Source organism: Thalia democratica, chromosome 3 (assembly GCF_965202585.1).
Source record: "Thalia democratica chromosome 3, ktThaDemo2.hap1.1, whole genome shotgun sequence".
NCBI lineage: Eukaryota > Metazoa > Chordata > Thaliacea > Salpida > Salpidae > Thalia > Thalia democratica.
The window spans coordinates 93,864,821-93,880,100 of NC_139167.1; the positions used below are offsets into that span (position 1 = coordinate 93,864,821).

A 15,280-nucleotide genomic window follows, 5' to 3' on the forward strand; every position below is an offset into this window, starting at 1 on the left:
ACGTTTGAGAAATTGATCAGTTGTGGTAGAAACAACTTTAAAATTACAACATTGAAGTGGCAAGTTAAGTTCTAATTAATTTTGCTGTAACTACTTCAATTTACAAACTATTTCTAGCAACAGTTTGTGGGATTATAAATATTACGTCAGTAATAAATTTTCTATACAACTATTTCTTTTTAGAGTTATTATTTTGTTAGTTTTTTTAGCTTGTACTTTAAATTTAGATACTTCAACAGCTTTTAAGTTGACATAACTTAAATTTTAATCTACTTTAAAGTATATGCTATTAATGTTGTTAATTTTGTAAAACTAACATATATTAAACCACCAAAGAAATTAAAGAAAACAAAAATCTTTTTTCTTGAGTATGAACTTTAAACATAGCCCAAAAAAGCGTATCTTAGAATTAATAGTCTAAATAAATCTTTAATCTCAAACACACTTTAAGCATCTTCATCGTGTGACATGTAATTTAAAATCATAAAATTTAATTTTTAATTATTTATAATCATGGCAACAGTAAAAGTAATACGTGTAAAATTATATTAAACTTTGGATTAGTACATGGCAAGTAAATTTAAAAATTTTCATGAAATTTTTGATAATCTACAAATGACGGCTTTTAGCTTATACAACTCTTGTTGTAATTAAACACACAACTTTATTTAATTAGCCTATTCTTAAATTTATATTTAGCTACTTGAGTTTCTTCAAATTGGTTAAGTGTAAAATTATCTAAGGAGTTCTTTATGGGTTGAGAATATTGCTTGAGATTATCTATTACAGTTTGAATTCAATATAAATTCGAAACTAGCTGTGTTGGTAGCAGCTTTCAAAATAAATAATGGCCATATCAATCAAATACAATTAATGTGAATAATGGTTTAAATTAATACAACTTTTAAATAACAAATTTTTAAGAATATAGTTGTGACGTCAGCAAATAATTTTCGCGCAATTTGTATCAATCGGAAAAAAATTAAAGATTTTCTGTTTTCTTTCCATTGTTATAAAACAATTTGTAATAGCATTGCAATAAAAAAAACTGTACGCACTTTAATAAGTACGCATCCGCGTAAGGTACGCACTAAATGACTGGGATCAAAATAAATAACGAATGTTTAACAAACGATTAAAGTTTAAAAAACAAAAAATAACTTGTTCTGATTAACGCAGTATTCACACAACTACCATTGATAGAACTTAAATGTCTATTTTTTTATGTTTGTATTAACATTAGTTTTACTTAAAACTATTTTTTTATCGTTATGGAATCATTACTAGTAATATTATATAGATAAAAGCAAATATTGACATAAAATTAGCTTAAAAAAATAAAAGCTTATAATGCACACAGGAAATTTTATAAATTTGAATAAAATTCAAATTGTTGTACCACTATCAAAATTAACAAGTTTAATCATTTTTCCTATGTGAGATGAAATTTAAACTTATAACAATTTTGTTGTTAATTATTTTCAATTTTTAGAACAGTAAAGTTTATAAACGTGTTATATTATATTTCCTTTGGTAAGTCGTTTTCCTTTCAAATTTTAATAATTTTTTTGATAATTTACATACGACAACCTTTGCTTATACAATGCTTGTCGACATAACACACACAATTTTTAAATACAGGATGAATTACTTGAGCTTTTAAATACATTTCAAAGAGATAAACATTACAAATTTATTTTATGTCGACGCCGTTTAGACTTTTACCCAGTCGTTATCAATAACAAAACTGTGCAAAATACCTAAAATTAGTGTTAAACAACTAAATATAAAAGTACGCAATTTTTGAATAAACAGTTTTATATTTAGCTACTTTATTTTTTTAGCTGGTTGAGTGTGAAACTTTGTAAGAAGTTCTAAAACTAGCGTTGATTTAAACACTACTCAATATTATATAGCACAAATTGTATTCAATTAAGATGAAGCTAGCTGTGTTGTTAACAGCTTTCATATGCGAATAGAGGAGTTCTTAGTATGTTACAATTTCTTATATAACTGTTTAACTTTATACAACTTTTTAATTATAAATTTTCAATAATATAGCTATGACGTCAGTAACTTATTTTCGCGCAATTTTTATTTATCTAAATTAAATTTGAAATTTTTTGTTTAATTTTATTTCCACCGTTATAAAATCATTTACAATAACAACTCAGTATCAAAATTTTTAAGGTACGCACTTTAATAAGTACGCACCCGCGTAAGGTACGCACTAAATAACTGAAACGATTGGAATAAAAAATATTAACGATTGTTTTACAAACGATTAAAGTTGAAACAACAAAAAATTAATTGTTATGATTAACGCAGTATTCACATATTATTATTAAAAGAACTGAAAATTTAATTTAGTTATGTTTGTATTTTTATGAGTAATACTTTTACTAGTAGACTAATACAAATGTAAACTTTTAGGTCAAACACGCGCGATGACATACAACGGGATCCAAATTTTGATCTAAATTGGAGAACCGCTTAGCAATTGAGGGTAAGGGTTAGGGTTAACCATGATAGTGTAAAATAAATAAATAATTAAAAAAATACAAAAAATATACAAAATTAATTAATAAAGAATAAATAAAATCTTAATTATGTATTTAGCTACTTCAGTTTTTTTTTGATTAGTTGAGTGTAAAATTTTCAAAGAATTTCTCAACCTAGCTTGGCTGTAAAACTACTCAGATTGTTTGATACAGTTTGAATTAAATAAGATGAAAGTAGCTGTGTTGATTACAGCTTTTAAATTAAAATAAAATTTAAATTGTTTCGTTTTTATATATAATAGTTTTAATTTATACAACTTATTGAAGCATTTAGTTTTGAGAAATTACTTATGACGTCAGCAAGTTATTTTCGCACAATTCGTTTTCATTTCATAGCATACATATATGCACAAAATATCCACAAAAAATTAAAATTAAAGTAACATATAATAAATTTTGGCTTATATACGTATGTTGATGGAATATAAAATTTTACATACAACTGGCCTATCTATTTAGAAACCTATGTCTAGTTAGAACAAAACACGAAATTTCAAACTTGTAGAATATAACCAAGCTGAACAAAAATTTTTATTAAGGTCATTTGGGAAAGTTTTCAAATACTAATTATGAGGTGAGAATCGTTTAAAAATTAAGGTAGCCGAATTAGGACAGCTTCAAATTAATACATTTACGCAACGAGTGGTGTTAGTGGTTATAATATTATTGATTATATAATACAACTATTTTTAACAACTTGTGGGATTTTATTTATGACGTCAGTATAATAGTTTCGTGCAATATAAAAGCACCAATCAGATAAACTAAAATTTTTGTGCTTAAATTTAAATTAAAAAACATCACTAATAAAATCAATACGGAAGAAAATGTCGATATTGACTCAAGTATGTTTCTGTTACAAATCAGTAACCACAAAGCAGATTTGAACTTTGTAATCAATAAGGTACACAGCTTGAGAATTACGCACCAGCGTAAGGTACGCACTAAATCTTGAAAGTTGGTATAAATTAATTTAAGTAAGAAATTCCGAGATGCTCTACTAAACAAAGGAAAACTAAAACATGATTTTTATAAGATTAACACAATTATCTAAAATGCAAATTTAGCATAAAATATTTCAGGAAAACACATTAAAAGTCATAATTCGAGTAGATATTATCTATCAGTTGCTGTAAAAAGATGAAATATTTGTCGCAAAACTGTAAAGTACGCATTTCTAGTAAGGTACGCAGTTTTGCCTGGGGTTAAGTAACTTTTTGATGTCCCTTACTTACTTGTAAATTTGAATAAAAATTCAACAAATTTGAACAAACTCGTATTACTGTTAAGGTTTAAAAGTTTAATGTATTTTCATTTTGTACCTTATCAAAGTTATTCTTCAACTAAAATTTCCACAACAAAAATATAAAAGTATAATAAACTGTTAAACATTTTAAGTAAAAAGTTTTTTTTTATTTCAATAAAAATTTTCGATAACTTAGCTCCACGTTCAAAAATAAAATGGGATACACAATTTTACGTTCTACAGCAATAATAATAAATAATATACAACATTTAATAATAATAAAAGAATTTTATCAAGTTGCTTTGAACTAAAAATAAAATTAAATGACAAAAAAACAAGCTGTATAAATCAAGCTGAACTTTTAAATCAGTTCAGTAGCGCAAATTTTTTATTATATTGTTTAAATGAAGTTAGAAGTAGCTGTGTTGTATAAGTAGCTCACACATGATTTAAAACTATTATTGAACAAGTTACATGTACATTATGGTTAATATTTATACAACGTTTCCGAGAGAAGAATTGTAAGACTTTATTAATAGTTACGGTTTTTTAGTTATGAACAAGTTAGAATGTTACACTATTATTGTAAAAAATGTCTTTTGTTATTCTTGGGTTCTATCACACTAATTTGTTAACTTGGCACTAAATAGCTTTTATGTTATCTTATGATAGTTCTGTGTTGTTAGTGTATGTTGTACTTGCTTTGTTGAAAAATATCTTAACCCCACAGTTATTGCTAGAATCTTATACACATATTTGGCAGTAAATACTACTTAGTATTTATAAAAATAAAAGCAATCCGTCAAAACAGGCAAAGATTTCTAAATATAGATTAAAACTTATACAATTTTTCCGAGCGTAAAATTGTGGGTTTTTTGTTATGACGTCAGTAAGCTAATTTCATGCAATTTAAGATTCTCAATAAAAAAAGAGTTTATCGAATTTGATATTTTACTTAACTTAATTTTTCAACGACATTAAAAAAATTAGTATCAAACAAAATAAAATAAATAACAAACTAACTGGGTCAATTTCGTTTTGAGCCATTTTAACGCAACTTTCAATTTGAATTTTGCTAAATCTTCCACAGTTAGTCATTAAATGCTTGAACCTTTTATAGTTATAATTTTAATTAATGAAAATAACTATTTTATAATTGAACCTTTTTTTAAATATAGTTTAAGCATATTAAAAAAAAAGCGTATTATTTTAAGTTTTTCAAAATATAAACTTTATAAAAGAGATAATTTTTTCTATAAATTATAGTTAACTTTTTTCTAGACATTTGACTACAAAATATTATTGATTATCAACTACTATTAAAATTGCTTATTGTACTTAACTTTGTTGTCAAAAAATCAAAACAATTAATTAACCAATTACTTATCAACTAAATAAATTAATACATTAAATAAACAATAAACCAACCTTTTAGAATTGACACACCAACAATTGTATTTTCCCCATTCAACCAACTCCTCATTTGAAACATTTGTTTCAGCTGATATCAGGTATAAGGCGTGTTTTACAACTATTAATCTTGAAGATGTTACTGCAGATATACCCTGTAAAATAGTTAACAAAATTATAAATAATTAAGTATTACTTCGTATTTTTTATTTGCTAAATTAATTATTTATATCAAGTATAATGCGTCTTTAACAACTATTAATCTAAAACTAGTCTCTGCATATATTCCCTGTAATAAATAATTTGTACTATTTATAAGCACTTAAACTGTTAATTTAAGACTTATGCGTTTTTCGCTTGAGGTGCCATATTATAAATATAAAAATTACATATATGAAGAGTATAAAAATCCCATCCAACTGAAGGGTTAAAAAGATTTAGAAATGTTTTAGTAATCACTATATCATTGTGATATGCCTTTCAGCTAAAATATCACTAAAATTGATCCTAGTCAGTCTTTTAATTAATAAATGCTAAAAACACTAAGTTTATATTCAAAATATACACTTATGATTATAGGTAAAATTTAAATACAAATATACAAAAAACATAAAACTTTTACTTGTCTCTCCGCCCAGTTGTCTATGTAAGTGATCCGGGTCAGCAGCCTTCTTGCCCACATTACAGAGCAGTACTCCTTGTAGTTCAGCAAGTTGTTCAGGATGAACTGCTGCATGTGGTGGGTGATGTGAGTGAATATTTGGATTATCAATGCTGCGTTGAGACGAGATTTGTGGATGGCTCGCATGTAGTTGTTCAGTGTTTTCAGTACTTGGACTGTTAAAATTTAAAATTCATAATTAAAAACTTGTAATAATATATATGTGAATATTTGGATTATCAGCGCCGCGTTCAACCGAGATTTGTGGATGGCTCGCATGTAGTTGTTAAGTGTTTTCAATACTTGGACTGTTGAAATAAAATTCATAATTAAAAACTAGTAATAATATATATATGTGAATATTTGGATTATCAGCGCCGCGTTCAACCGAGATTTGTGGATGGCTCGCATGTAATTGTTCAGTGTTTTCAATACTTGGACTGTTGAAAATTAAAATTAATAATCAAAAACTAATAAAAATATATATATGTGAATATTTGGATTATCAGCGCCGCGTTCAACCGAGATTTGTGGATGGCTCGCATGTAATTGTTCAGTGTTTTCAATACTTGGACTGTTGAAAATTAAAATTAATAATCAAAAACTAATAAAAATATATGTGCGTGAATATTTGGATTATCAGTGCCGCGTTCAATCGAGATTTGTGGATGGCTCGCATGTAGTTGTTCAGTGTTTTCAGTACTTGGACTGTTGAATGATAAAATAAATGTTTAAAAACTAGTAATAATATATATGTGAATATTTGTATTATCAGCGCAGCGTTGAGACGTGATTTGTGGATGGCTCGCATGTAGTTGTTCAGTGTTTTCAGTACTTGGACTGAAAAAAATGATATTTCAATATATAATTATTAATACTTAATACAATGTACCATTAAAGAGGTGTAAAGCGCGCGCACGTAGTTTTTCAAATTTTTAGGGCTAAAGCTGTTCAAAAATAAATTAAAAAACTATGGTTGATTTAAAACACTTTTGATGATTAAAGTATAAGTACTTCCTTCGTTAAAAGAATCAATTAGCTTTTTTAATGATTGTTTTAATACTTATAACTTTTGGATAATTTTTATCACATCTTTTTTTTTCTTGTTATAAATTTTAAAAATATTTTCTATATACTTACAGACACTTGGAACATTTTTATCAGTTCTAGTTTCCTCTTCTTGCCTCAAATCCGAAGTCATACAATCAGAATCCGTATCTCGGAAAAATCCAGGGATCACTCTTTCGAAAGAATTCTTTGATTCAATGATGACGTTCCTGAAGAAATAAGAATTTAGTTTAGTAAGCTAGTATCACATGCGATTCATTTATTGTTTACTTTATCTTTTATTTTATGAATATTTTATGTTTTATATCTAGTTTTTTTACACTTAATTTGCATCTGTAAAACCCGGGAATCACTTTTATGAATAAATTATTTGATTCTACTATTTAAGCTTTGTTATAGAAACAACTTAAGGGTTACTTGTTTAAGATAAGTCATAACAGTAAAAGTAGTTAATCAGAAAAAGGCTAAAACAAGAAAAACAAGTATCTAATCTTAAGAGAATTAAAATGTAACAAAAAATTTAAAAACTCATTAATAAAAATTTTACAAGAAATATAATAAACCTGAATGTTTCTTCAACAGTGTGCAGTACGGCGTATCTGTATTCCATTGGAAGTATGAACTTCAGGTCTCTGTCTTTTCTCATAAAATCCAGTAATTCGCACGAGTTTGATAAAATGTACAAATAATCGTATACATGGGCTTGCTGTTCCTATAAAGTAATACTTTTATAGTAAAATTAGTTAAGTAATGTTAAGTAACTGTTCAAAATATAGTTTTAATTGTTTGCTAACAAAAGATCCTAGTGAAGTAACTTCACTGGTATATAAAAAAAACAAATTATACAGTTTCTTCTTTAATCTTCTTAATAAAAAAATATATTGGTAGAATAAAGGAAGATTACGGTATAATTTGTTTTTAAAAGTTAAGTATTTTTTAACAATAACAATTTGATGAAATATATAAGATGTTAGAAATAATGGTTAATAAAAACATTAATAAAAAAATTAGTAAATCAATTTTACTAGTTTAGTTCAATAAAAAATTGTTATAAATTTCTAACTACGATTAGATCTTATCAGTTTATTAATATAGGTTAGATAAACATCTTATTAAATCAAAAATTTGTGCAACAAAAATAATTTCAAAAAACTGTGCTTTCTTAATTTAAAACAGTCTGTCAAATTTTTATATAATAAGTTTTAATATGACTATTAAAATCAAAACACATAATGTATTCTTAAAATTCAAAAACAAAATAAAATTCAAACTTTCAGTTGTTTGTTTATTCCAAAAGCAAAATAGTGTGTTGTATAAAAAATCAAGAAAATTAAAATTGAACTTCATTTTAACAGAAATAAGTGGCTATAGAAAAAGACTTTGTGGAATTTTAAATTTCTGAATATAATTCTAATAATTTGAATATACTTTAGAGATTTTTTCTTTAATTTTAGCTTAAAATATAAATGACTAGAAAACACAACTGTAAAGATAAATAAACTAAATACGATGAAAACTTATAATTTAAATTCTAAATGATTTAACATGTACTAAAAGTAAATAAGTATTTATACCATTACAAAATGTGTTTAAAATATAAATAAATAAAATTATAAAGTGTAAATTAAGTGTGATTAATTATTTTTTTCTTAACCATGCAATTTAACTTACCGTACAATCGGGACTTGTAAGGTACTAAATAAATATATAAAACATTACATTTATTAAGTTTAGTAATAAAATACTTTAACAGGTTTATATTTACTATTACGTACTTTAATATTTAAGCGTAGAAAAATCTACTTTAAAAAAATTGAATCACAATTTAGATTACTGTACTCAATAATAAAAAGTATACATAAACGGAATTTAAACACTTTGATTATACTCCACTACTTATAAAATATACTAATCATATAATAAATAATTGATTATATGAAAACTACATATCAAATTAAAACTAACGTTCAAGCCTGTTAGAGATTATTCAACCACTTTCAACAAACTTAAATTTTACACTAAAGTAAAACTACATTCATCTAAGTAATATCAAACAAGTTTTTATTTTATTCAGAATGTTAAAACTAACCCCATTATTAAGATCAGCAAGTGACAAATCGAACAATCTCAATGCATGTTGAGCAATAATAGTAAAGAAAATCAATTTATATATTACATGAAAATAGTATACGTACAAATAACTTTTAAATTTATACAATATTTTAAACTTACCCCGTTGTTAAGATCAGCAAGACTCAAACCCGTTAAAAAAAGTTAGTAATCACAATTATATAGGTAGAATAGCATGTATACTGAATTTCAAATATTAAACAACTAATATTTTTTAAATTAAAACAACTGATTGAATCAAACTAACTCCATTATTGAGATCAGCAAGTGACAAATCGAACAATCTCAAAGCGTGTTGAGCAAAGTTAGCAATCACGATGGAGCTTCCCTGGTTAATGAGGTCCCTGAAACTGAGGTACATAACGTAACATGGTGCTAACTGGAAGGTTATCATCTGTGGCATCGACATCATACATCTATGCAGGATCATTAGCATTCCTGTGTAAAAATATTAATACTTGTGAATATACTATAACATACTATAATTTTTTATACTCATCATACACATATTTAGGATCATTGTATGTAAGTACATGTACAGATAGAACTGATGCTTAAGTTTTTTAGTAGATTGACAACAGTTGTTGGTACTGATACTTTAAAATCGTATTTTCAATAAGGTAAATGCTTTTTAATGAGAAACAAACAATTGAGTTTATAATACATTAATTGGAAAATGAGTGTGTTTTTGTTTATAATATGGATTAATTAATTAGTTAAATAAAAAAAAAAATTAAAACTTACTCTTATCATACAACTTCATGGTCACGGGCAACAATGTCGGTTTTATGGGGTTTCTGTCCAGAAATTCCCCCACGTCGAAAAGGGAGTGGTCCAAGCTGTCGAGTGAGGTGGTCGACATCATGGTACCCACGTTCTGATGGTTGCTATGCGTGTTGCTAGGGTGGTTCTGCTGGTTGCTGGGATTTTTCTGCTGCCTCAAGTGGTGCTGCTTCCTTTCACGCTCCATTTTGCGCTGTTAAATATAGTTTTGTAAAATAAATTCATAACTCTAAGTAAGATAAGTCCTATTATATGTACATATGTATGAAGAACGAGTAAAACCTTTTTAAATAAAAATTGATCAAATACAAGCTTTTAAAAATGATATTTATTAAACAAATATTCAAAACTTTATGTTTTAAGTGAATTAATATACTTTTAAAATAAAAATGTGTATTCAATAATAATTTTACTGGAAAAAAAAAGTTTGGTAGTTTTTAAAATGTTTGCTTATGGTCAAACAGAATTCTAAAAATTTTAGACCGTATAGAAAACTATCAATTTTTACCTGGTTTTGGTTGTGATTATTTTGATTTAGCTGGTTTTTACCATTTTCTTGATGATAGTTCCTTTTCTTTTGTTGCTGATGATGGCCTATAAAAACTTTAATTGGTATTATTAATAAAAAAACTTAAAATTTATAAAACATATTTTTACAGAAATAAATTCTTTGAAACTTTGAAATAGATATCAAAATTTTTATTTTTTGTTTTAAGCTTTTAAGGAAATAACATATCAAAATTAAATTAACTTTCTTACAACAATTAAACAGTTCAAACATAATAACTAAAAATATAATTAATAGCAGTTAGTTTAAAAACAAACTTTAATCCTAATAACTGAAAATTTTTCTCAAAGCTTGAAAATAAACAACTCACTAGCGCAACCATGCGGTTACTATATTATTTAAAATTTTATAAATTATTTCTTTTAACAACTCACTAGCGCTATCTCGCGGACGATTATTTGAATTCATGCTCGTGTTGGAATTTCTATTGTTGACATTATTTTCGTTTTGTTTTAATTGAACCGCTACGTTTCCCCACCTCTCTATTGCGTTGTTCTGCAAAAAATATAGTTGTTTTGTTATAAGTTTAAAGTATAAAAAATAATGAAGGAGTCAAAAGTTATTAATTTTTTGCATATTAATAAATATTTGTTTCATTTAATTGAAGTTTATTTGGGACTATAGTCTAAAAATAGTTTAAATAAATAGCCAATGGCCAGCTGAACTTATATACCTGTGAAAAACAAAGAAAAAATTTAATGAGCATTATTTTTTTTACTAATTTGTTTATAATAAATTTTTCAATTTTTTAATGTTACTTGATGAGTTACTAAAACTTATACTGAGTTTAAAACCTTTTGAACAAATTAATGTTACAAAAAAATTAAAAATAAGTTTCACCTAACTTTACTATCTAATTTTTCAAAGCGTTTAACTAAAAGAGCAATCAAACTAAATAAATAATTTATATAAAATTAACAAATATGTCTTTATTAGGCGAATGTCTTTATATTAATTTGAAAAATTTTTAAGAGACTTTAGAATATGTTAAAACTGTTTTATATAAAATTTCAACAAACTAAATATTTTAAATAAAACTAACAGGAATGTCTTTATTAGGGGCTCCATACACAAGCACGGTATTTTTACCCAGTATTATCGAGTCCTCGTGTTTCAATTGGTGGGTTTGAGTTATCTCTGAATTGTTCACCATCGTCGTACATCTAGGGTCGTCAGGTGTTATCTATGGTAATTAGTTTTTTTCTAATATTTAAAGTTTTTTAAATTGATTAATATTTGAATATCTGTGAATAAAATTTAAGATTGTAAACTAAAGTTATATTAATTTAAAGTGACTAATACATCGTAAATTCAGTAATTAATATTGTTAATAATTCTGTGAATAAAATCATTTACCATCGTTGTACATCTATGGTCGTCTAAAATAGTTAAATTTAATATATTTTAATCAAATTTTATTAAACTACCTAAAATATGTACAAGAAAACAAAAATTTCACCTGTCAAAAAATTATTACGCATATACTGATAGTTTATATAAAAATCATGACATTTTTTATAGTTATTGATACTCTTGAAACATGAAGTTTTAATACTCAATAAAGTAATAAAAACAAAAAATTTTTTTTGAATTTGTAAAGTTGTAAAAAGATGTAGAGTTTATAAGTTCAGTTTGAGTTTAAAGTGATAGTGATTTTGTACTTTTTTGTATAAAAATACCTGTAAATTTATAATATCTATAGCTTATGAAAGACTTATATCCGTAAAAAAAAACTATTGTAAGTATACAACACAGGTAAATTATAAAAACAAATACGCTAATAACTTTATAAAATATCTCAACAATGTTTAAAGTATTGTTATTATATTTAAGGTATTTGTTTTCTGTTAAAAAAATATATGTTTTGTCTATTAACACATTTTCTATACTGGTCTTGCAGTATTGTCTGTTCATTATAAATGTCGAATACAAACATGCTTAAAACTAATAAAAACAACAACTAAACATTACTTTTTAATTATTGCATATTTGTTTTACTTTTATTGATAAGTAATGCATAGTTTAAAGGTTTTTTTTTAATTTAAACATTTGCATGATATCTTACTTAAGAAGTTAAAAAAAAGAGATACTTACAGGTTTTTCAAGGCACAGTAAATAAAATTATAAAATAGCTTATTTTTCAAATACTTTACATATTTTTGTTACTAATAAAAAGTTCATAATAAAAAAAACTCGTATAAAAAGTTGTAATTACTCACAAGAGTAATGAAAACAAAAATTTTGTTTGAAGTTAACATAATTGTAAAAAGATGCAGAGTTTAAAAGTTCAATTCGAATTTAAAATGACAAAAACTTTTAAGTATTGAAAGTATCTAACAGTCATTTATTAGATATATAGTTTCAGAAGCGTATAAAACTATTTTATATACAAAATTTATAAACTAGAATAAAATAAGAGCCTTTTTTTTTAGTTTTTGTTTAATAGGTAAACATAAATTCTAAAACAAAAGTATAAACTATATAGTTTTTACAAACAACTATAAAATTACCATACCTGAAAAACTTGTAAAATTAATTTTCACATGAATTTTTATTAAAAAAACAAAAATACAAATGTGAGAATACAAAAGTTTACAGTAACTGAAAACAAATATTTAAAAACAGCACTTAGGAAAAATTAACAATCTGAATTACTTTTGAGTTGTATTTTCAAGAAAAATAAACAATTTGAATTACTTTGAATTAATCTCTTAATATGACAAGTTTAATTACTTCAAGTGATTTTCAAAGGTTTTTGAAATTAAAGATTTTATTATAAAAATGACACATTTATTTCTTCTTTTATAGTTTGCATTTTATTACAAGTAGCTTGAAAATTTTAACACTATTTTATAAAATATTTTTTATAAAAGACTCATAAAACTTTTCTGTAAATAAAAACATGTTTTATTAAAAACATAGGATTTATTTATATATATTATTTTAATTTAAGCAATAAAACTTGTTTAATTTAAAACTTTAAACTTAAATTTATTTCAAATAATTTTCATACCAATTTATTTTACGGTGTAACTTAATTATACTCTTAACGTCAACTGATCGAAATAATTTTTGTCTTTTTTTTCTATGTGTAGTTAGTAAACTTAGCTTAAAACTTAAATGACTACAGAATTATATTAAAAGTTGTACAAATTCGAAATTCAAACTACCAACTAACAAAATAAATAAACAACTTTAAAAAATTAACATAAACTAAAATAAATAACTAAACAATGATATCAAAAAAGCAATCAAGGAATAAAAAATTAAAATAGAATCAATTACAAAAAACTATACAAGAGAAAAATTTCGACCAGCATTCAAAGCCAATTTACCAAATAACAAAAAAGGGGGCAGCTAAATAAACAAAATCGAAAAGTGAAACGAAACTGGTTTTTGTGCGCCAATAACAACAAACATTTTCTTCTTACAAGTACATACTGGCTAGCTATAAAGCACATACAAGACGTTTGTAATTCTATATGAAGCTTTGAAACGTTTCAATTATTCTGGTTCGAATTACAATTGCGCATCACACAAGTACTCAATTTTTCATTTATTTTTATCAAGATTTATAATAAAAGTTGTATTAAAAATCACTTTCTACCTGTGGATTTTAATTTATTTTTTAAAACAAATATTTAAATTTTATAAAAAAAAATACATGGAACACTTTTTTTATTAAAACTCATAATTTTTTTTGTTAGTTTAACTTTTTTTAAATGATTATAATTTACAATTAATATTTACAATTGCGCATTATACAGGTATTTAATTCCACATTTATCAAAGATATAAAATAAAAAAAAATTCAAAAAAATAAATCGTTTTGTACTTGTGTATTCAACTTTTTTGTTTAACTTTCTTAAACATTGTATGCAAGAAACAGCGTTTAAAAAACTATTATTTTATCCAATTTCTCTTTATGTGTCCGTCATATCAGTGTAGGTCGAAAGCAACAAGTAAATTGTAATCTTTAATTCGAGGAGAACTTTAAAATTTTCTCAACTTTGATCTTAAAACTAGATGTAATTCGAGATCTAGCTTTTAAACGCTTCAATTACACAGGGGTTTAAATAAACAAAAAAAGTTTCATTTTACAATTACGTAAAACACAATACATTTACTTTGTTTGAAGTTATAAGACTTAATTTTGCTTCAAGATTTAAATAATGGCTTATTCTAAAAATTTTTTTTCTATTTCTAAGTACAGCTTTATAACCTACCGTTCGAGGTTTATAGGTTGGTTGTTTTTTAATATTTTCTATTACAATGTTTTTAAGCATTTTTAAATCTAATAAGAATATTTTCAAAGTTAAAATAATAGCTATTTTCTACAATATTTTATCATCACAATAAATAAAAAAGTAAAATTTCATCGGCAGTTTTTCACAATAATTCATTTAAGTTGCTCCAGAATATACATTCAATAATTTTATTACAATTTAAAAATATTGCACAATAATAATAGATTAGAGATATGTAAGAAGCAATGATTATAAAAAATATAATTAATATCCTTGTTATAAAAAAAAATAAAATATAAAAAGTTCCAACACTTAATGTAAAAAGTGATTTTTTGTTATGAAAGGAAAGTTTTAAATATATTTCAATTACAATTTAATTTATGTTTTATAAAAAATATGACACGTTTAAGGTTTATTGTTTACAACTGACCATTAAACAGGTTATGTCAACAATAACAAAAATTTATATCATAGCTTTGAAAAATTGCTTCGTACAGAAATGTTATAAATAATATGACAAATTGCAAATCAAAAATTATGTTTCGAAATATTACGTAATCAAGTTCAATAGACCGTTTTATTATTTATTTTTATATTAATAACAGT

The 15,280-nt window shown here is 24.6% G+C and overlaps 1 protein-coding gene across 1 annotated transcript in view; it reads right to left on the bottom strand.

Moving 5' to 3' along the window:
* The window catches only part of LOC145831317 (afadin-like), a 46,469-nt gene that overhangs the window by 8,968 nt on the left and 22,221 nt on the right, over positions 1-15,280 (bottom strand). Inside the window, exons 12-21 of the mRNA XM_082938524.1 lie at positions 11,470-11,610; positions 10,802-10,922; positions 10,368-10,453; positions 9,821-10,052; positions 9,324-9,514; positions 7,510-7,658; positions 7,019-7,155; positions 5,840-6,054; positions 5,236-5,372; positions 4,831-4,918 (exon numbers count right to left, since the gene is read on the bottom strand). Coding sequence (XP_082794650.1) covers positions 4,831-4,918; positions 5,236-5,372; positions 5,840-6,054; positions 7,019-7,155; positions 7,510-7,658; positions 9,324-9,514; positions 9,821-10,052; positions 10,368-10,453; positions 10,802-10,922; positions 11,470-11,610 — 1,497 coding nt within the window. The remainder of the gene's footprint in view (positions 1-4,830; positions 4,919-5,235; positions 5,373-5,839; positions 6,055-7,018; positions 7,156-7,509; positions 7,659-9,323; positions 9,515-9,820; positions 10,053-10,367; positions 10,454-10,801; positions 10,923-11,469; positions 11,611-15,280) is intronic.